General features: G+C 42.5%; 3 protein-coding genes across 3 annotated transcripts; 2 read left to right on the top strand and 1 right to left on the bottom strand.

The window, feature by feature from the left end:
* Positions 1-28: 28 nt before the first annotated feature.
* Positions 29-1,498, bottom strand: LOC132886198 (paraneoplastic antigen Ma1 homolog). The gene has a single exon (XM_060920772.1). It carries the CDS (start codon positions 1,496-1,498, stop codon positions 29-31), a length of 1,470 nt encoding a protein of 489 aa, XP_060776755.1.
* Positions 1,499-3,280: 1,782 nt separating this feature from the next.
* Positions 3,281-4,592, top strand: LOC132882869 (C-C motif chemokine 4-like). The gene is made up of 3 exons (XM_060915980.1): positions 3,281-3,402; positions 3,991-4,102; positions 4,309-4,592. Exons 1-3 carry the CDS (start codon positions 3,333-3,335, stop codon positions 4,400-4,402), a joined length of 276 nt encoding a protein of 91 aa, XP_060771963.1. The 5' UTR covers positions 3,281-3,332; the 3' UTR covers positions 4,403-4,592.
* On the top strand, positions 3,283-23,819 carry LOC132882860 (C-C motif chemokine 18-like). Its single transcript, XM_060915971.1, has 4 exons — positions 3,283-3,304; positions 20,749-20,852; positions 21,982-22,093; positions 23,541-23,819. Exons 2-4 carry the CDS (start codon positions 20,783-20,785, stop codon positions 23,668-23,670), a joined length of 312 nt encoding a protein of 103 aa, XP_060771954.1. The 5' UTR covers positions 3,283-3,304; positions 20,749-20,782; the 3' UTR covers positions 23,671-23,819.
* The last annotated feature ends 211 nt before the right edge of the window (positions 23,820-24,030 follow it).

Raw genomic sequence — 24,030 nt, 5'->3', positions numbered from 1 at the left:
TTGTGTGATGGAGCTCTGTGCCGTTCCTTCACTGAGCTCCGGGGAAGTTTCCCTGCTGCGTGACCCTCTTAAGCAGCTTCTGATTCACTACCCTCAAGTTCTCAGGGCGTGTGCACTCTCGCTTGGTGTGGCCGTCTTCTCCACACTTGTAACAAAAAATGGCAGGAACAGAAGAGGATGTCGTAGACTTCGGCAGGTTCGAAGAAACAGCCCTTGTGGGAACAGCTGGGGCTGTGGTTTCTGTGCTGTGGCTTACACCAAACTGTGAGACTTGAGGATTTTCAGGAGCCACGGTAGTAGCAGTCAAAAGTTTAGTTACTAAAGACGTCAGCTCCTTGACCTCTTTCCTCAGACTGTCAACCTCAGACGCCAGGGGAGTAACAGGCACATGAGGAAGAGCGACAGCAGCAGTCACAGGAACCTGGCAAAATGTAGATGAGGCCACAGAAACCTTTGCACTCTCCCTTGCACTTACCCAGTGCTCTTCCTCTCTCACATTTCGCATTAACTGGGAAAAAGAAGGCGGAGCTTGCAAAGTGTGCAGAAGTCGCACACGTAAAGCCACAATGTCAGTGGTGAGAGCACCCTTGAACAACTGCTCCAGACGTGCACGATTCAGGCCTGCAGCTTCAATCCCTCCTCTCAAAAGAGCACGGTGGAGAAGCTTGTCCAAGCGATACAAGAAAGCAGAAAGTTTCTCACCATCTTCTTGAAAAGTATGGCGAAACGATGCCATAAGGTCTGCCCCACTCTCAGTTGATCCATAAGTAGTGTCAAGAGCGGTTAAGTAATCAGTAGCAGTAGCAGATGGGCTACTGACTTTCAAAAACCTTACTATATCCGCAGCAGGCCCACGCAAACTCTCAACAATGCGCTGTCGCTTAGCAGCATCACTGCACTGCCACTCAGTAATCATCTGAGTAGCCTGCTCCATCCAGGCCTCATATTCTTCCTCGCCTGGGGGAACGGGCCGTAAACCGGAAAACAGCCTCAGTTTTCTATAGCCAGGCACATCAACAGATGCCTGGTTACAGCGATCAACGAGCTGGCCTATGGCATTCACAAGATCCATGCTGACATCAGGTTTAGGAGGCTGCGTGCCCAAAACAGCCTTCACATCACCCATAGACTTGCCTTCCTGCTGTAATAATGAAAATAGCTTGGCTTCGAATCCATCACTTTCAAGAACAGGACTAGCAGGCAGCAAACTACTCACTACATGAACAGCCCATGGACCTGCCTCACCTACAATTCCCACTTCAGGAGGGACAGAGCTCTGATCCAACTCAGCAGAAGTCTCGACTAAAATGTACAGGTGCCTACCAGTCTTGTCACCACGGCGACCGCGTATCCGGGTCCTACCCAGAACCTTAACTGTGCTGAGCACACGGCTAACCACATCATCAGTGGCCTCCAATGGCACTCTGCTAAGTAAAATGGCATGACACAACTCCACATTCTCCTCACGGCTCCACTCAACAGCCTGACTAAGGTCCATGTTTAAAAAAAAAACTGCCCAGCAAACAGCAATAACTAACACAACACAAAACTAAGCAAAACACAGCGATCTACTTGTTCTGGTAAACAGGAAAATCCCAGCGGTGCCTCCAAAATGTAACCCCCTTTTTTTTTTTTTTTGGACAGGTGCTGATTACCCAGCACAGTAGGCTATAGGCTACTAAAGAGTTACCCTAAATCCCAATAAATAATGGCGCAACAGGGTCCTAAGTTCTCAGCGGTGGAGTGGTGAGCTGGCTGAGATTCCTGATACCATAAGGGTACAAGTATGAGTAGAGAGAGAGAATAATAAGCATAAATCTAATAAATGATAAATTTAACAGCGCGGTGCCTCCACTGCGAAAATACTACACTTACCTTTGAAGCTAGTGTATGGTGTATTTCCTCAGACTTTAAAATAACAGTAGCATGAGTGAAAGAACTAATAGCTAGTCTGCAGTGTGCATGTCAGAATGTTCAAATATAAACAACCAAATGAGCAGCCAATACACCCAAGATATAATTAAATAATAATGATTATATTTATTAATAAGCAATAATAATAATAATAATAATAATAATAATAGTATTTGACAATAAATGCTCCCAAAGAAGCATGCAATGTAATCACCAAGAAAATAGTAACACCGGCACAAGAAGAGCGGAAACAATTAGCCTACATAATAGAGATGTTACAGATAGCACATCAACAGTGTGTATACCAGCAGTACATAGTAATAAAATAAAACTGGGTAAAGTATCAAAAGAAAAGAAGTGGACAAGAAAGAAAAACGCGCGCGCAGTTGGGGCCCGTTGGTGCACAGGTGGCAGCTCTGTGAACTGCAGACAGAACAGCAACCGCTGCAATGCCCTTCTAAAACGCTGGCTATCCAGGCGAGACCAGAGGAACGCGTGTGTGTGTGTGTGTGTCAGTGTAAGTGTGGGTTCGCGTTACTCACAATCCACCGGTCAAACCAGACGGATCAGGTTACAGATGTCGGTACAGTCACGCAGCAGATGCTCCTGAGCAGAGGGCTAGCTATTGCTGTGGGTTAGCTCGCTCGAATAAGATGCTGCTCACCCCAAACCCCTCGGTAGCGGGCTGGGTCCCAGACCCGACACAGTGAGTTCCCGGGACTGACGAAAGCGCTCCGGTGGGCACAGCACGGAGGGCAGATGTGTCCGCAGAAAAAAAAACAGCAAGATCACTCACTGGAGTGACACCGGAGTTTATGGCCACAAGCAGACCAAACTATAAAAAAAAAACTGTCTGCAAAATAAGTGCTGAAATAGAGCTCACAAACAACGCGATCTCTCTCTGCTCGGCAGCAGGCGGGAACCCCGTGAGCTTCTCCCTCGCGAAGTGATGAAACATCTCAAAAAGCCCGCGAACTCGCGGGCATTAAACATATACCAATTACCATTGGCTGACATCAAAATTCAAATAAAACTACAACGAGCAAATAAGTCTGATTGGTCCGAATGCACAGAACGTCACAACACATCAGAACAGTGAAAATATTCCAAACCACAAGGCATTATGGTAAATGGAGTTAATTACACAGAAAATAGGGCAATCCAATATAGAGTATAAAATACAGTGTTATTTTAGAGGACCTTACACACAGATGGGTTTTCTATGGAAGAAGTGTTTTTTCTCTCTCTCTCTTCGACATAGTGGAACTTTTTCATCATCTACACACCCCAAAACCACACTCTCCACCTCCTCTTTTCAGCTTATATAAACTGTAGAGTCAGGTGATATTTGCATTAATACCATTCTGTTTACATCGTGACCTTCATCATCGTCCTCATCATCATCACCATCTGCAGTCATGGTCTTTCGTTCTCTCCTGCTGGGTCTGCTGGTTCTCACCTGCCTTCAGTCCTTCACAAAGGCAACAAGTAAGCTTGAATTTATCTTTTTTAAATTTAACTCTTTTTATAATAATAATAATAATAATAATAATAATAATAATTATTATTATTATTATTATTATTATTATTATTATTACTAATAGTGAGGACAATCTTCAAAGCAAGTTAGTTTCCGTTCTCACTTCCATTACAGCAGTTATAAACAGTCGTTCCCTCTCCATCTCTTTATTCTCTCTCTCGAAGTTAAAAATGCAGATTGTCATGTTACAGAGAAACTGCAAAGAAGCCTAAACTCCTCCATCCTGAAGATGTCAGAAAACTTCAAATTACAGCTTCACCTCTGACTGTAACAAAGCACTGACACTGAAGACTCCTTCCAGAAGTGTGACATAAATGATCGCTCCAGAAAACTTCACCATACAAACAATTTCACAGATTCTTTTTACCTCCGTCATCTTTGTTGGAGGAGGTTATGTTTTTGATTTTGATGTTGATATGTGGCTTGGTGGTGGTACGAACTCGACCGAGTGCCCTTCTAGTTTTCAATCTCTTTATGTTGAGCTGCTGTACGAGTCCCTGAAATAAATGTATAAATGTATAAATGTTTTCACACAGATGCAAATGTTGAAAAGAAATGCTGTGTCAGTTACCAGAAGAGTCGAATCCCTGTAAATCTCATTACAGCGTATGAAGAAACAGACATTTGGTGTGCACACCCTGGAGTCATGTAAGCTTTCACCCCCTCATTTATTTAAATTATTTGTTTTAATTAATAATAAAAGGTTTGTATTTTCCTGTCTGTTATTGCTTTATGGTTCTGTGTAATATAATCTCACTTTAAATGATGTTGGAGGTTTGGGACGTGTGAGAGTGTTTGAGTTTCTGATGTTATTGCAGTTTAACACTGATGTAAATCTTCTCTCTCCTCTGCAGCTTGACTCTAAAGACCGGCAAAGTGGCGTGTGCAAATCCTGAAGACGAGTGGGTGCAGAGGGTCATGAAAACAAATGAATTAAAGAAGAGCTAGATTACAATCCTGTCCTCAACTCAGCCGAGTGTTTAAATCCTCTCGCCGTTAATAAATATTGTTTCATCAGATTTAAACAAACTTTTGTTTGAATTATTCTTGCATTGTTTAGCTGAATTACACTCGAGGCTATGAGGATGAATTTATTATCTGTTTATACCTATTAAAGCACATTTTAACTGGCATACTATGACTGTTTCTATTTCTTTATTTTCACATTTTCACATTTTAAAAGAAAACTTGTGAAATGTCGTTCACCTTCAAAGAGATTAAAATGTTCATGCAACATCTTTGATAGCAAAATTTGAAATTAAAAAAAAATACGCTTTTCACTGTTCTCTATTTTTCATTCTTTCCCCTTTGTTTCTCATATGTATGAGCTCCTCCCAAACTGCCAAATTGTGTTTGATTTGTTGATGGCCACATGTCAAATGATGGATACTTAAACTATAACTATAAACAAAAAGTTAATTAATAAATAAAAAAAATATATAATAATTGGCATCTGCTGTGGTATAAGGGGAATGAAACACTTTGGGAAGTGCAGCAGGATCAATTTCAGGGTGGGAACAGTAACTCTGTGTCATTACTGACTATTTTACAAAAATAGGACCACACATGAAGTTTGATCCCTCATTTAGTCATCAGAATGTTAGCTCTTTTCCACATATAAAGTCAACTCGACTTGCTTATAATGGAAAAATATATAGAATAGAATAGAATAGAATAGAATAGAATGCCTTTATTGTCACTATACCCATGTACAATGAGATTAAAAGCAACTCCAAAACAGTGCAAACAGTGTGTAGAGAAAAAAGGGGAGGGTGTAAGGGGGGTAAGGTGCACAGTCCTGAGGCATATGTGTTGTGTTTCATATTATGGAGTGAGGTATTGCACATTATAAAGTATTGCATGAAGAGAGTCACATTATGAAATAAAGTATTGCACATTATAAATTATTGCATGAAGAGATTCACATTTAAAATAAAGTATTGCACATTATGAAGTATTACACAGGTTAGACTATAAAGTCAGAGCATATTCGAGTTCAGGGTAGTTATGGCTTTTGGAAAGAAGCTGTTTTTGAATCTATTTGTTTTTGTCCTGATGCACCTGTAGCGCCTCCCTGAGGGCAACAGGTCAAACAGATCAAAGCCAGGGTGGGAGCTGTCCTTGATAATGTTCTTAGCTCTGCTAAGGCAGCGGGAGGTGTAAATGTCCATCAGGGAGGGGAGAGGGCAGCCGATGATCTTCTGTGCTGCCTTTACTACTCTCTGGAGCCTCTCCCTGTCTGCAGCAGTGCAGCTGCCATACCATACTGTGATACAGTATGTCAGTAGGCTCTCGATGGATGAGCGGTAGAAGGTCAGCAGCAGGTTGGGGTCTAGGTTGTACTTCCTGAGGACTCTCAGGAAGTGTAGCCACTGCTGAGCCTTCTTAATGACTGCTGTAATGTTCTTTGACCAGGAGATGTCGGCGGAGATGAGGACGCTGAGAAACCGGAAGGTGTGGACCCTCTACACATACTCGTTGTTGATGTAAAGGGGGGCTAGGTCAGTGCTGTGCTTCCTGAAGTCAACAATGAGCTCTTTGATTTTCTTGGTGTTCAGAGCGAGGTTATTCTCTGAACACCAGGTTGCCAACTTCAGGACCTCCTCTCTGTAGGCTGCCTCATCTCCCTTTGAGATGAGTACGACCACTGTGGTGTCGTCAGCAAACTTGACAACGAGGTTGCTGTTGTGGGTCGAACTACAGTCGTGGGTGTAAAGGCAGTACAGGAGGGGGCTCAGCACACAGCCCTGTGGAGAGCCGGTGCTCAACGTGCAGGTGGAGGAGAAGTCTCACAGTCTGGGGCCAGTTGGTAAGAAAGTCCTTTATCCAGGCACATGTGAGAGGGGGGAGGCCGAGAGTGTCCAGTTTTCTAATAAGGATGTCCGGGATTATTGTGTTGAAAGCTGAACTGTAATCCACAAAGAGTATGCGGACGTAGCTCTGCTGCTGCTCCAGGTGGTTTAGCGCAGAGTGGAGAGCTACGGCGATGGCATCCTCTGTGGATCTGTTTGTGCGATATGCAAACTGGTAGGAGTCGAAGTCTGGGGGGAGGTGGTCCTTGATGTGCTGAAGAACTAGTCTCTTGAAGCACTTCATGATTACCAGGGTGAGGGCCACAGGACGGTAATCATTCAGGCTGGTGATGGGAGACTTCTTCGGCACCGGGATTATTGTAGCTGATTTTAGGCAGGGCGGGATGACTGCCTGAGCCAGGGAGAGGTTAAAGATCCTGGTGAAGGTAGGGGCGAGCTGGTGGGCACACGCTCTGAGCACCTTACCAGGTACACCATCTGGGCCGGCAGCTTTCTTGGGGTTCACTGCCAGGAGCACCCATCTGACATCGTGCTCCTGTACAGTGAAAGGAGTGGTGTAGGAACTGTGTGGTGGTGGGGGCAGGGCTGGAGCAGATGAGTGCTGCTGAGATGTTTCAAAGCGAGCAAAGAAGCGATTTAGCTCCTCATCTAGCGGCGTACTCCAGTGCAAATATATTTATAATATAAATATATTATAAATATATTATGTCAAATTACATTACTGTAGCCAAAGTTGTAAAATATATATTTGCCTCCTCCACTCTTCTCTTTGATTGGGTTGTTGATTGTCTTTACTTCACAAACATACCTTGACGTTCTAGACCAGGGGTCATCAGTCTTTTCCACAAAGGGCCAGTGTGGCTGCTTTTATTCCAGCCAGGGACACTTGCTTTTTTTTTTTTGCATTCCAAGATGAACTGATTAAATGAGTGGAATCAGGTGTGGATCCTGTTTGGTTGGAATGAAAGTCTATAGGCATACTGGCCCTTTGCAGAAAAGATTCATTTGAAGACCCCTGAAGATCGAAGAGCCCTGACCTGGACTTTGAATTTCATAGTTACAGCAATAAAAAGTCTTCTGTTAAATATGTGCCACCTGTTGTACATTGATATTAACACAGCAGGCTGTATCAGGAAAACAGAAGAGAGTTTGGTGTTTGAAAAAAGATGTGGCAATTTGCCTAGATCACTCATGATGTAACAGAGAACCTGAAACTCTGAAGCTTACTTTGAAAATTATGAAGCAGTGTTTCCAAAAGCAGTGATTCAAAGCTTGTATTGAAATGGCAAAGTCATGTGATTGAGTGATGACCAATATTTTGTTCTATACACACCCACATAACTGTGTCATCAGTGGTTCAGAAGCAGTTAAAACTGGTTCAAACCAATATGTAGCATTTCTGTGCACATAGAATTGAGTGCTTTAGTTTTACAAAAGTTTTACTGATACAAATGAAACAAAGTCGCTTCTCTGTTCCATGTGAACCTATTCTTTCAAAGGCAGGGAGACTGTTAATAAGAAAAGGAACAGATTGAGCCACAAGACTGTTGAACTTTTCTAAAATAAAAATCTTTAAACTCCTTATATTCTACTGTCTCACAAGCATGTTTATCCATCAGTCACATCAGAAAAATATATTCTGCTTTTACACATGTTAAATCAGTCATATATATTATGTAAACAGGAACAAAAACATGAGTTGGCCTCTGCTATTATTATTTTTTTTACCATTAGGGGCCGCTAATGTACACTGTGTTAAACAAAGCTTTGAGCAATGAACCTATTTTTGACTGATTTGGATTAAAAGCTTCATTGGTTCAGAAAGCTTCATTGTCCCCATCGCCATAGATCCCAACAAGATACAGATGGGTCCCAGTTAAAGCATAAAACAGTACAAAATTACTAAGGTGATAAAGTGTTATGAAGGCTTTAAGCTACCATGAGCCTGTGATTTACTGTTAATTTAATATTATGATTATGCATCTAGTCCTGGGTATGACTTTAAACTGCAACCGGTGGTAAGTCTCAGGTCCAGGAGGACTTGAGTACTGGGGAAAGTGGAGTTACCCCTTAATCACCATTTCTCCCAGGTCCACTCTGACCTGGAGTGGTGGCACCTGCCTGGGTTCCAGCTATGGGTTAAATAGTGCATCACCAATAAGATGCTGGCAGCAAGGTGCTTTTCAGTGCAATGGGGCAGATGAACCCAACAGGGTCAATGGTGCACCACCTAATGGCATGCAGAAGAGCCACTCAAATGGCCAACAGATGGTATCACTCAGCAAGTCAGTTGTCACTACGGGGCAACTTCCATACCCATCAGGTCTGTGGCACTTTTGTGCACCACTTGGCATCAGGTCTGGAGGTCCAGAGAGACAATATGATGGGGGCATGACATTATTTGTCTTACCTTACCATTCAAGGTGCTTCATTAGGAAAGGAGAATAAGTCTGGTGTGGGTCTTGCAGCCCATCTGTGTTTCTGCACATCGTCATGAAGCGGTCATCATTGCTAGCGATGGACAGCAGATGATGACGATGATTATCCATCCATTATCTTTCCTGCTTACCCCTCACCACCACCACCAAGCGCCAGGCTCCCGAACACCATTCAGCACTTGTTGCCACTGAACTCAAGAGGTTCGATATAGATGTCACCTGCCTCAAGCGAATGCCATTTACCTGAAGAGGGCAAATTCATGGACGGTGACTACATGTTCCTGCACTCTTGCAGACCCAGTAATCAACCTCAACAGGAAGGTGTGGTGATTGCATTTAAAACCAGCCTTCACTCATCCATGTCCAGCTGGAAAGGCATCAACTCCCAAATAATGAGGATGCATATTAAGCTTGGTAAGACCTGCAACACTACAGTCATCAGCGTTTATGCTCCGACCTTCAAACAGTCTCTCAAAGGGTGGACCCTTTTCTATGATCAGCTATCAGAAGTTTTGTCATCTGTTCCCAGTGGCGACCATCTCTTTCTTCTTAGTGATTTCAATGCAAGAGTTGGCAGAGATACTAAAACATGGCCCGACATCATTGGCCCTCATAGTCTTGGAGAAGAAAATGAGCAAGGAATCATGCTCCTTGAATTATGCATCCGTTATGGACTCATCATCTCCAACACAATGTTCACCCATCAGGACATCTATAAGGGCACCTGGATGCACCCAAGGTCCAAGCACTGGCATATGCTAGATTACATCATTGTACAGCAACACTTCCATAGCGATCTCACAGATGCACATGTGCGCCGTAGCGCTGACTGCTGGACAGACCACAGGATGGTCTGTGCTCGCTTGAAGCTCCACTTCCACAAATCCACCCAAAGCTGGCAACGATCTGAACCTAAAGACCTCAACACCATGTGTCTTCAGGTACCATAAGTAAGTCAGCAGCTTGGTGACACCATAGCTTCCAGGTTGGAAAGCATCACAACTTCCAATCTCGAGGATCATTGGGTGTCTCTCCACAACACTCTGTATTCCTCAGCTTTCAAGGCTGCAAGCTTAGGGCTGCAAAAGTGGCACCATCGTGACTGGTTTGATGAGAATAATGAGGCTATCAAGAACTTACTGGAAGAGAAGCACAGCAGCTTCCAGGCAGTCCTCTGTGACAACTCATCAATCAATCATCAATGCTACAGAGCAGTGAGGAATAGATGCCAAAGAGAACTACGGCAAACGCAAAATCAGTGGTAGCTTGACCGTGCTAGAGAGGTGGAAGCATATGCTGAGAGACACAATGCCAAGAATTTCTTCAAGGCCGTGAAACTGGTTTCTCAGCAATGTACAGTGGTGCTTGAAAGTTTGTGAACCCTTTAGAATTTTCTATATTTCTGCATAAATCTGACCTAAAACATCATCAGATTTTCACACAAGTCCTAAAAGTAGATAAAGAGAACCCAGTTAAACAAATGAGACAAAAATATTATACTCAGTCATTTATTTATTGAGGAAAATGATCCAATATTACATATCTGTGAGTGGCAAAAGTATGTGAACCTCTAGGATTAGCAGTTAATTTGAAGGTGAAATTAGAGTCAGGTGTTTTCAATCAATGGGATGACAATCAGGTGTGAGTGGGCACCCTGTTTTATTTAAAGAACAGGGATCTACAGTATCAAAGTCTGATCTTCAGAACACATGTTTGTGGAAGTGTATCATGGCACGAACAAAGGAGATTTCTGAGGACCTCAGAAAAAGCGTTGTTGATGCTCATCAGGCTGGAAAAGGTTAAAAACCATCTCTAAAGAGTTTGGACTCCATCAATCCACAGTCAGACAGATTGTGTACAAATGGAGGAAATTCAAGACCATTGTTACCCTCCCCAGGAGTGGTCGACCAACAAAGATCACTCCAAGAGCAAGGTATGTAATAGTCGGTGAGGTCACAAAGGACCCCAGGGTAAATTCTAAGCAACTGAAGGCCTCTCTCGCAGGGTTGCAAGGAGAAAGCCACTGCTCTCCAAAAAGAACATTGCTGCTCGTCTGCAGTTTGCTAAAGATCATGTGGACAAGCCAGAAGGCTATTGGAAAAATGTATTGTGGATGGATAAGACCAAAATAGAACTTTTTGGTTTAAATGAGAAGTGTTATATTTGGAGAAAGGAAAACACTGCATTCCAGCATAAGAACCTTATCCCATCTATGAAACATGGTGGTGGTAGTATCATGGTTTAGGCCTGTTTTGCTGCATCTGGGCCAGGACAGCTTGCCATCATTGATGGAACAATGAATTCTGAATTATACCAGCAAATTCTAAAGGAAAATATCAGGACATCTGTCCATGAACTGAATATCAAGAGAAGGTGGGTCATGCAGCAAGACAACAACCCTAAGCACACAAGTCGTTCTACCAAAGAATGGTTAGAGAAGAATAAAGTTAATGTTTTGGAATCGCCAAATCAAAGTCCTGACCTTAATCCAATCGAAATGTTGTGGAAGGACCTGAAGCGAGCAGTTCATGTGAGGAAACCCACCAACATCCCAGAGTTGAAGCTGTTCTGTATGGAGGAATGGGCTAAAATTCCTCCAAGCTGGTGTGCAGGACTGATCAACAGTTACCGGAAACATTTAGTTGCAGTTATAGCTGCACAAGGGGGTCACACCAGATACTGAAAGCAAAGGTTCACATACTTTTGCCACTCACAGATATGTAATATTGGATCATTTTCCTCAATAAATAAATGACCAAGTATCATACTTTTGTCTCATTTGTTTAACTGGGTTCTCTTTATCTACTTTTAGGACTTGTGTGGAAATCTGAGGATGTTTTAGGTCATATTCATGCAGAAATATAGAAAATTCTAAAGGGTTCACAAACTTTCAAGCACCACTGTACATCCAGTCTCAATCAAATTGATGATGTAAACGGTAATCATCTTTTGGAAAAAGCTGACATCCTATCTCGCTGGAGGGAACATTTTGTCACCCTCCTTAACCAGCCAAATGGTGCAAACCTTTCAGTCCTGGATGACATCCCGCAGGAAGAAATCCTTACTGACCTCAAATTACCACCAACAACCCTTGAGGTCACAGAAGCCCTGCAGCACCTCTCCAATGGCAGGGCCCCAGGTCCAGAATCGATCCCTGCAGAGGTCCTTAAAGCTGGAGGGCAGCATGTTGTGAACGAGCTGCAGAAGCTTCTGCTTACGATTTGGGATGAAGAATGAGTGCCACAAGACCTTAGTTACGACACATTGTAATCACTCTTCAAGAAGAACTGCCATTTCACCTGCACCAACTTCAGAGGCATCACGCTTCTCTCAGTCATTGGGAAGTTGTACGCTTGTGTGATCCTGAACCGCATCTGGACCATCATAGAGACACACATTCCTGAGGCACAATGCAGTTTCAGAAGTGGCCGCTCAACAAATGGCATGATGTTCTTTATGTGTCAAATGCTGGAAAAGTGTTGTGAGCAGAACCAGCAACTCCATGTCATCTTTATCGACCTTGTCAAAGCTTTTGACAGCATAGACAGAACACTCATGTGGAATATCCTACTCAAGATCGTCATACTGCCCAAAATTGTTAACATCATCAGAAGCTTCCATGATGGCATGTATGCCAAAGTCTGCATCAGTGGGAAATTAACAGACCCCTTCGAGGTTACCAGCAGTCTGAGGCAGGGATGTACCTTGGCACCAACCCTATTCATCCTGTTCTTCTCCTATGTTCTTTGTCATGCTCACAAGTCAATGCTAGACTTTGGCCTAGACATACAGCACAAGATGGATGGCAAGCTGTTCACCCTGCACCGCCTCAAGTCTAAGTCTACTTCAACATCGAGGCTTAGTGACTTTCTATATGCTGACGATGCAGCGCTATGCACTTCCACCCAAGACTCTCTTCAAAATGCAGCCATAACATTGCAATACTCGTGCAAATCGTAGGGCCTCAACATCAGTCAGCCCAAAACAGAAATCATGCATGCTCAGTGCTCTAAACTACCCCTGATCCTGCTTGACAACTTCCAGTTGAAGAGAGTGCATAGCTTTACTGACCTTGGAGGAGAACTAGCAGATGACAGTGGCCTAATGCCTGAAATCAGGAAATGGATAAGTCGTGCTGCATTCGCCTTCTGCTCCCTCAACTCTAGATGCTAGAGCAGGGACGGCCTGTCCATTTCAACCAAGCTGAAGGTGTATAACTATCGTTCTTCCAACACTACATAAGTAAAACCTGGCCGACACTCGCCAAGCAGCTCCACATTTTAGAGGTGTTCCATCAACAGTCCTTACATTGCTTGCTCAACATCAAGTGGTGGCATCACATCACAAACACTGAGGTCCTCAGACGTGCAAAATCAACGACCATAGAGACAATCATCTGAGGCAATAGGCTCTACTGGCTGGGCTATGTCTGCAGAATGGACGACACCAGGATGCCAAAACAACTTCTCTTCGGTGAGTTAGCACAGGGTTCAAGGCCAAGGGATCAACCTAAGAAATGCTGGAAAGACTGCATAAAAGATGATTTGAAGGCATTTGGCTTTGACAAAGACTGACATAATATTGCTTTTGACTTGGTGCTCCAACATCTGTCAGGAGAAGCGCTCTCAGAACGCAACCTTGAAGATCACCGGCAGGCCAGGTGGGCGAGACGGCATAGGGAGGACCCCAACTGTCAAATGTGATGTGTATTATAGGAGCAGGAGGATCCCTCAGGCTCATGGGGGAAGCTGGAGACAACCCCAGCTGAGTTCTGATGAGAGGTGGGGTTCACTCTGGGCAGGTCATCATTCTATCACAGGGCTACACAGAGAAACAGACAGCCATTCACACCTACAGACAATTTACAGGAGCCAGTTGACTGACTCCTATTGTCTTTAGGCTGTGGGAGGAAACCAGAGCACCCAGAGGAAACCCATGCAGGCACAAGGAGAACATAGAAACTCCACACAGAAAGGCTCCAGTCAGCTGCAAGGTTCAAACCCAGAACCTTCTTACTGTGAGGCGACAGTGATGACCACTGCGCTTCCATGCTGTCCCGATTATTATTATCAGTTGTAGTGATTATTTATGCACAGGTTTGAATAATCACATGGCAGTGTTACAAATGAAGACAGTAAACAGATGTAATTGCAGTAAGAAGTTTTAATAAGACTCAGGCAGACAGATCCAAAACATGAGGCAAAAAACAAAGTCAAACACCAGGCATCACTCAAGTGATCAGCAAGGAAAATGAACCAGGCAAATTCCAAAATACAGGAAGCAAAGCAAGATCAAAAACCAGAATTATAAAAAAATATCACAAAATACAAAGGCTTGGTAAGTCAGCAAAAGGAACACAGAGTGTTACTTCACAAAGACTCTTTGTATGGAGTCTGCTTATATAGGGTGTGAGCATGATTGGAATCAGGTCTGTGTACTCAATAGTCATGCGACTGTGAGCCAGCAAGTGTAAGTTCGTGTGTGTGTTGGGAGTTGTAGTCTATGGCAACCATGTTTGAAGGCTATGATGCATTCTGGGAAGTGGCATTCTGGGTAGATTCTGGTAAATGCATGACAAGCAACTATTTGGCTATTTACAACCGGTTAGGATTAGGGTTTGTGTGTAAATAGCATTGTTGGCTCTGGACACCTTGGTGTTTATCTTGTCTCTGTGTGGTGCGATGTACACCTGGGTGTAATAGCCACATTGTCTATTCACTCCAAGTACAAATCACTTTGTTGGCTACTGACACCCTGGGAGCAAATAGCGTGATCCACTTTCTTCATATTCTTACATTACATTACAGAAATTTAGCAGACGCACATCCAGAAACTGTTATATAGAAGCCAAGAAGCCTTTATTTATCACATATACACTCAAGCACAGGCTTAAGCACACAGTGAAATTTAACCTCTGCATTTAACCCATCTGAAGCAGTGAACACACACACATGCACACACAAGTGAGCAATGAGCACACACACATACCCAGAGTAGTGAGCAGCTATGCTACAGCACCCAGGAGCAGTTGTGGGTTAAGTGCCTTGCTCAAGGGCACTTCAGCCCAACCTCAGACCATGGCTGCCTCATGTTAGCCTAATCACATGTCTTTGGACTGTGGGGGGAAACTGGAGCACCCAGAGGAAACCCATGCAGACAGGGGGAGAACATGTACAGTGGTGCTTGAAAGTATGTGAACCCTTTAGACTTTTCTATATTTCTGCCTAAATATGACCTAAAACATCATCAGATTTTCACACAACTCCTAAAAGTAGATAAAGAGAACCCAGTTAAACAAATGAGACAAAAATATTATACTTGGTCATTTATTTATTGAGGAAAATGATCCAATATTACATATCTGTGAGTGGCAAAAGTATGTGAACCTTTGCTTTCAGTATCTGGTGTGACCCCCTTGTGCAGCAATAACTGCAACTAAACGTTTTTGGTAACTGTTGATCAGTCCTGCACACCGGTTTGGAGGAATTTGAGCCCATTCCTCCATACAGAACAGCTTCAACTCTGGGATGTTGGTGGGTTTCCTCACATGAACTGCGCACTTCAGGTCCTTCCACAACATTTCAATTGGATTAAAGTCAGGACTTTGACTTGGCCATTCCAAAACATTAACTTTATTCTTCTTTAACCATTCCTTGGTAGAACGACTTGTGTGCTTAGGGTCGTTGTCTTGCTGCATGACCCACCTTCTCTTGAGATTCAGTTCATGGACAGATGTCCTGATATTTTCCTTTAGAATTTGCCAGTATAATTCAGAATTCATTGTTCCATCAATTATGGCAAGCCGTCCTGGCCCAGATGCAGCAAAACAGGCCCAAACCATGATACTACCACCACTATGTTTCATAGATGGGATAACGTTCTTATACTGGAATGCAGTGTTTTCCTTTCTCCAAACATAACACTTCTCATTTAAACCAAAACGTTCTGTTTTGGTCTCATCCGTCCATAAAACATTTTTCCAGTAGCCTTCTGGCTTGTCTACATGATCTTTAGCAAACTGCAGATGAGCAGCAACATTCTTTTTGGAGAGCAGTGGCTTTCTCCTTGCAACCCTGCCATGCACACCATTGTTGTTCAGTGTTCTCCTGATGGTGGACTCATGAACATTAACATTAGCCAATGTGAGAGAGGCCTTCAGTTGCTTAGAAGTTACCCTGGGGTCCTTTGTGATCTCGCCGGCTATTACATACCTTGCTCTTGGAGTGATCTTTGTTGGTCGACCACTCCTGGGGAGGGTAACAATGGTCTTGAATTTCCTCTGTTTATACACAATCTGTCTGACTGCAGATTGGTGGAGTCCAGACTCTTTAGAGATGGTTTTTAACCTTTTCCAGCCTGATGAGCATCAACAACGCTTTTTCTGAGGTCCTCAGAAATCTCCTTTGTTCGTGCCATGATACACTTCCACAAACGTGTTGTGAAGCTCAGACTTTGATAGATCCCTATTCTTTAAATAAAACAGGGTGCCCACTCACACCTGATTGTCATCCCATTGATTGAAACCAGCTGACTCTAATTTCACCTTCAAATTAACTGCTAATCCTAGAGGTTCACATACTTTTGCCACCCACAGATATGTAATATTGGATCACTTTCCTCAGTAAATAAATGACCAAGTATAATATTTTTGTCTCATTTGTTTAACTGGGTTCTCTTAATCTACTTTTAGGACTTGTGTGAAAATCTGATGATGTTTTAGGTCATATTTATGCAGAAATATAGAAAATTCTAAAGGGTTCACAAACTTTCAAGCACCACTGTAAACTCCACACGGAAAGGCCCCTGTCGGCCACTGGGCTGAAACCCAGAACCTTCTTGCTGTGAGGCAACAATGCTAACCACTACACTACCGTGCTGCCCAGTTATATCCAGTTATATTTATCCAGACACATCCAGAGCAATGTACAATCAGCATACACACATACCCAGTGCCTGCAGAGCAGTTGGGTATTAGATGCCTTGTTCAAGGGCACTTCAGCCATTGAATTTTCCTGCCGGTCCAGGGAATGAAGCCAACAACCCTTTGGGCCCAAGGCTGCTTCTCTAAAATTGAGTCCATGGCTGTCCCTTGATGATGATGAAGATTATTATTATTATTATTATTATTATTATTATTATTATTATTATTATTTTTGTTGTTGTTGTCTGTTTGTGAGTTGACTCTCGTGCTGAATTTATCTGATTTGTGTTTAGTTTGATATTTTAAGTTGATGTTTTTTTAAGTTGTTAATTTTCATGTGAACATGTTTGCACTTTTTGTGTCTTCTGAGGCTCTAGGATTTAAAAAATATATTTTGACTTGTGAACAGAAGAGAAAATTTATTTTTATATGCATTTTTTATTGTTGTGAAAGTATACCAGAACAAAGTGAGTAGAAGAGAAGTTAATGCAGCAAAAATACGAGATACTTATCTGTCAGATTTTTATATTTATTTGTCATCAGTGCTTTGGTAAACTTGCTCAGTTGTATATTGCAATACTACATAGGAAGTGTATGGTAAAGTGGCTTTATCATATAAAACCATTACCTAATTGACTCCCTCTTCACCCTCCTCTACTCTTCTCTTTCTCTGTATATTATGAGGAAAAAATGACCTCCTGCATGAAAGCAAAATGATGTCAATATATAAATCAAAGGTAAATCTGGGAGCTATGTTCTAAGACAGAGAAACCCACCATATGCAAAAATGCTACATATCCCTGACATTTCTCATGGGGAAATGATGTCATTCACAAAATAAACTTGTTTGTATCAAAGATCACACCATCAGATCACTGCCCACTGCTCCGTGTGTGTGTGTGTGCACTTATTGCTGAATTGTGTGGGCAAGCGTGTGTTCACTGCTTCAGAGATACTTTCACTGCTTGAGTGCACATGTGACAAATTAAGGCTTCTTCTTCTTCAATCACTGATCACAATTATTCCCATCAACCAATCACCAATCACCGCGTTCCCTCCAGCCAATCACCAATCACTAGTGTTGCCACCTGTCCCGGTTTTTCCTGATTGTCCCGGATTTTCATGGTCTGTCCTGGAAAAAAAAAAATCCGGGACACTGAATGTCCCGTTTTTTTGTACATGATGGGCAAAATGTGTATTTCAACTTGCGAGCCAGCTGAGAACCAGTTTGCTTTTCTGTAGCTCGCCGTGCTAAGCGGAGGCACGTCATTACGTCGCTGTATACGTCACTTACGTCGCTGTATAAGTCAGTTACGGCGCTACGTTTATATAAACCTTGGCGTGAATATCAAAGCAAAAACAACACGGAAGAAGCAGCAGCGGCAACAACAACAACAATAATAATAATAATAATGGATGACTTCGCATTTGTACAGCTGCTGCTTCTCGTCGCTTAAAAATGGCGATCTTTCGCGCTCTTGTTGTTGTTGTTCTTAACAATTCCTCCAACCAATCACTGATTACCCCATTCCCTCCAATCAATCACTGATCAACATTGTTCCCACCATCCAATTACTGAGCAACATTGTTCCCTCCAACCAATCACTGATCACACTTGTTCCCACGAACCAATCACTGATCACACCATTCCCACCAACTAATCACTGATCACAATTGTTTTCTCACCAACAAATCACTAATCAACACTGTTCCCTCCAACCAATCAGTGATCACCCATTCCCTCCAACCAATCACTGATCAAAATTGTTCCCTCTGACCAATTACTTATCAGTGATAAGTAATTGGTCAGAGGGAACAATTACTGAGCAACATTGTTCCCTCCAACCAACGACTGATCACCCTTTTTCCCATCAACCAATCACTGATCACACCTGTTCCCTCCAAACAATCACTGATCATAATTTTTCCCTTCAACCAATCACTGATCACCATTGATTGTTCCACAATTTCTTTGGATTAAAGCCTATTCATGGTAATATTTACAGGCATAACTTTGAGATTTTCATCTGTAACTGTCTCCTTCATGTCTATTTCCTGAATCCTTACTACAGCTACATGTTGTTAGCTGTGTCCTTGAGAGAAATTATCTCATCTCATCTCATTATCTCTAGCCGCTTTATCCTTCTACAGGGTCGCAGGCAAGCTGGAGCCTATCCCAGTTGACTACAGGCGAAAGGCGGGGTACACCCTGGACAAGTCGCCAGGTCATCACAGGGCTGACACATAGACACCGACAACCATTCACACTCACATTCACACCTACAGTCAATTTAGAGTCACCAGTTAACCTAACCTGCATGTCTTTGGACTGTGGGGGAAACCGGAGCACCCGGAGGAAACCCACGCGGACACGGGGAGAACATGCAAACTCCACACAGAAAGGCCCTCGCTGGCCAAGGGGCTCGAACCCGGACCTTCTTGCTGTGAGGCGACAGCGTTAACCACTACACCACCGTGCCGCCCGAGAGAAATTATCATATTTTGTAAATACATTTTCATAGGAAAAGACCATGATCATCTCCTAAATACACAAATTATTCCATGGCATCGTCTGATGAATTCTAGTGAATTATCTACTGTGATCTTTTGCTGACCACAAACAGCACTGAGCGTGCTATTTTTATTTAGCGCTGAGGGTGGTTTTGTTTCTCATCATGGCCTACCAATGCCCGGCCAATAGAAACAGGCCAAGAGATGATTGAGTGTTTTATCCTTCCCCAAATGCCCCACCATGGGATTATGATAAGCCACATGGAACATCCTTCATGTCCCTGTGACATGGCACTGATGCAGATAGTCCTTGGACCACCTCCCCAGCAAATGCTGCACTGGAATTCCCTCAAGTTTCACTATAACAGAAGGCATCCATGAATATGCATTTTAATAATGCATACTCAATCACACACGATATGTTCCTGATCAATCCAAAGAAGCTTCAGACACATCAGGAATCTGGATAAGGACTCCTGCTCCCAAAAGGGAACAGTGATCCTGGAATGGCCTGGCTTTCCCACTGCACCTGCATACCTGGTTGGGCTTTGCCTCAATCCTGGTGGGCATGGAAGATTCCACCCGTGCAGAGAGAGGGAGTTAGTAAAGACCTCAGAAAGGAAAGGGAAGAGGGTGAGGAAAAACTTAGAGAAATATGGATTCAGGTAGCCGGTTTTGGGGGAATTGTTCCCCACTTCTATGGTGGCAAGATAGTGACAGGTTGAGAAGGAGAGAGAGAGAGAGAGAGAGAATGCGAGAAGGGGCATTTTTTTTTTTATTTTACCTTACTCTGGGCTGTTGTAAAAGATTGAAGGCAGACAAGAAGGAGGCAGGGCTACTGATTTGTGTGCCTGATGCACCACAGGATTCCCCTGATCACAGAAAAGTGTTAATAAAATTGAGGTATACTGTGAATTACAGCACCTGCTTCCAGTTCCTCATTGTTCACTCACGCAAAGTTGTTACAATATAATGTGGTGAAATGCACCTTTACATATTTTTCAGTCACATACAAGTAGAAAAACGTATGCTCCGGCTATCTAGAGGGTTTTATCAGAGTCAATATTTTTCAGTTGATTTTATTAAATTATTATTTTTTTGATGATGGCAATTTAAAATATTTTTTAATGATAAAAAGGAATATTGTTTGCACTGCAAACACAGTCAGTGAAATAATGAAGCTGCGTGAATAATTAGCCATCTTCAGTATTAATTATATATTATCTCTGTGGTGTGGTGTGATGTATGTGATGTGGTGTGTTGTTTTACATAAGATCTGAGTTCTTATGTTCAGGTTCACAGTTTCACTGCAATAAACCTGCATTTATTTATATGTATTTTACTTTAAGTGTTTAATACAGGAGTGTGATATGAGTTTGATTAAAGCATGTTAAATGCTGCCCATTTACCTCTAATTTTAGGTGAAAACCACAGATGGGTTTTCTATGGAAGAAGTGTTTTTTTCTCTCTCTCTCTCTTCGACATAGTGGAACTTTTTTCATCATCTACACACCCCAAAACCACACTCTCCACCTCCTCTTTTCAGCTTATATAAACTGTAGAGTCAGGTGATATTTGCATTAATACCATTCTGTGTACATCGTGACCTTCATCATCATCCTCATCATCATCACCATCTGCAGTCATGGTCTTTCGTTCTCTCCTGCTGGGTCTGCTGGTTCTGACCTGCCTTCAGTCCTTCACAATGGCCGAACGTAAGCTTGAATTTATCTTTTTTTTATATTTAACTCTTTTTTTTATTATAATAATAATAATAATTATTATTATTATTATTATTATTGGGCGGCACGGTGGTGTAGTGGTTAGCGCTGTCGCCTCACAGCAAGAAGGTCCTGGGTTCGAGCCCCGGGGCCGGCAAGGGCCTTTCTGTGTGGAGTTTGCATGTTCTCCCCGTGACCGCGTGGGTTTCCTCCGGGTGCTCCGGTTTCCCCCACAGTCCAAAGACATGCAGGTTAGGTTAACTGGTGACTCTAAATTGACCGTAGGTGTGAATGTGAGTGTGAATGGTTGTCTGTGTCTATGTGTCAGCCCTGTGATGACCTGGCGACTTGTCCAGGGTGTACCCCGCCTTTCGCCCGTAGTCAGCTGGGATAGGCTCCAGCTTGCCTGCGACCCTGTAGAACAGGATAAAGCGGCTAGAGATAATGAGATGAGATGAGATGAGATTATTATTAATAATAATGGTGAGGACAATCTTCAAAACAAGTTAGTTTCCGTTCTCACTTCCATTACAGCAGTTATAAACAGTCGTTCCCTCTCCATCTCTTTATTCTCTCTCTCGAAGTGAAAAATGCAGATTGTCATGTTACAGAGAAACTGCAAAGAAGCCTAAACTCCTCCATCCTGAAGATGTCAGAAAACTTCAAATTACAGCTTCACCTCTGACTGTAACAAAGCACTGACACTGAAGACTCCTTCCAGAAGTGTTACATAAATGATCGCTCCAGAAAACTTCACCATACAAACAATTTCACAGATTCTTTTTACCTCCACCATCTTTGTTGGAGGAGGTTATGTTTTTGATTTTGGTGTTATGTGGCCTGGTGGTGGTATGAACTCTACTGAGTGCCCTTCTAGTTTTCAATCTGTTTATGTGGAGCTGCTGTACGAGTCCCTGTGAATGAGCTGTTACCATAGAAATGATAGCGTATGAGAATGAGGGCATGAATATAAACCTGTGATTTGTATCTGCATACTGTCAGAGCTGCTGTTATAGAGAACTAATCAACACCTTTTGACCAATCACAATCCAGAACTCAACATATAATATGTTTTTATTGAGTATTTAATCACAGAACTAAATTTATAAATGTTTTCACACAGATGCAAAGGAAGTAAAGAAATGCTGTGTCAGTTACCAGACGAGTCGAATCCCTGTAAAACGCATTACAGCGTATGAAGAAACAGACATTCGGTGTACAAACCCTGGAGTCATGTAAGCTTTCACCCCCTCATTTATTTAAATTATTTGTTTTAATTAATAATAAAAGGTTTGTATTTTCCTGTCTGTTATTGCTTTATGGTTCTGTGTAATATAATCTCACTTTAAATGATGTTGGAGGTTTGGGACGTGTGAGAGTCAGGCCCGGCGCCATGGGGGGGCGAAAGGGGGCGTTGCCCCCTCGTGGCTACAGCCCCGCCCCCTCAACGGAGACTCAGATCACTTAATTGTTTTCTTATGAAAATATAATGTATTATAGACGTATTAATAATTTGCATTTTCAAGTACGAAATATTAAGTGGTTGAGCATTGCACAAATATACATTTCACATAAATCACTACTAAAACTGGCACGGTAGAACAAATCTGATTGGTTGTTATGATTCTTACGTTGCAATCGTAGAATTCAACTGTATTAAGGTAGGATTATTTCAAAAAGCCTGAATTTAATATTAACCCTGTTTTAGACATATGTATCAATCCTAACTACTGGGGACTAGTTATTGTGGGTGTATGTGTGAAATGCTGACACAGCCGCGCACACACAGACCTGTGATAAGGACAAGGGGAGGGGTCGTGCGGGCGGGCGGGGGTTTTACATGCACACTTACAAGTGCACTGTCTCTGCAATATCCTGTAATATGCAGTCAGTTTACAGGAGTAGTCTTTCCCCCACCGAATTAAACGAATTCAATCACAATATTGTGAATCCATTTTCTTTCTTTGTAGGCTAAGTTTATCTCCGTTTATGTTGGTGTATGTGTTCATATATGGTCCGCTTTGTGCGCAAATAGCGTAAGAATATGTGTCGTTGACATCACCCCCCATGCAGCGGGGGTGAAAATTCATCACTTCAGAGTGTTTAGTCCCCTACACGCCTAAACTGGGATCGTGGATTAAGTGGTTAGCGTTGACTCGGTGCGAGTCAGGAACTGGTGCAGCCGCGTCTGTTAATTTTTTTAAATTATGATTTTGGCCACCGAGCCAAGTACCTTAGACTTGCATTGACGTTTTGTTTTCATGCCGCGGAGCTATTTGTATGTATTTTAAATGTAAAGGACTTGCCTGTAGGTTTGTGTGTGTTGTTTTATGTTTGGCATCTTTCCGGTTGTAACGCGTGTCTGTGAGAAAATCGGAGGGGAGGGTTAACAGGTGGGCACGGGTGCTGATAAAGCGCAACTGCCCTGGTAATATGTCACATGATTTTCCCGGACTAAAGCAACCTTCAGGGCGGTGGTTTTGTGGTTGGCGCAGTTAATTGTTTGAAACACGTTGTCAGACCGCCATCACTACTACAGACTATATGAAAAATATTTGCCCCCTTGCGATTTCTAATTGCCCCCTTAGTAAACTGTTCCTGGCGCCGGGCCTGGTGAGAGTGTTTGATTTTCTGATTTTATTGCAGTTTAACACTGATGTAAATCTTCTCTCTCCTCTGCAGCTTTACTCTAAAGAACGGCAAAGTGGCGTGTGCAAATCCTAAAGACAAGTGGGTGCAGAGGGTCATGAAAATAAATGAATTAAAGAAGCACGAGATTACAATCCTGTCCTCAACTCAGCCGAGTGTTTAAATCCTCTCTCCATTAATAAATATTGTTTCATCAGATTTAAACAAACTTTTGTTTGAATTATTCTTGCATTGTTTAGCTGAATTACACTCGAGGCTATGAGGATGAATTTATTATCTGTTTATACCTATTAAAGCACATTTTAACTGGCATACTATGACTGTTTCTATTTCTTTATTATCACATTTTCACATTTTAAAAGAAAACTTGTGAAATGTCGTTCACCTTCAAAGAGATTAAAATGTTCATGCAACATCTTTGATAGCAAAATTTGAAATTTAAAAAAAATACGCTTTTCACTGTTCTCTTTTTTTCATTCTTTCCCCTTTGTTTCTCATATGTATGAGCTCCTCCCAAACTGCC

This window comes from Neoarius graeffei, chromosome 1, assembly GCF_027579695.1.
Source record: "Neoarius graeffei isolate fNeoGra1 chromosome 1, fNeoGra1.pri, whole genome shotgun sequence".
Taxonomy (NCBI): Eukaryota; Metazoa; Chordata; class Actinopteri; order Siluriformes; family Ariidae; genus Neoarius; species Neoarius graeffei.
This window is presented reverse-complemented; position numbering and strand designations above follow the sequence as displayed.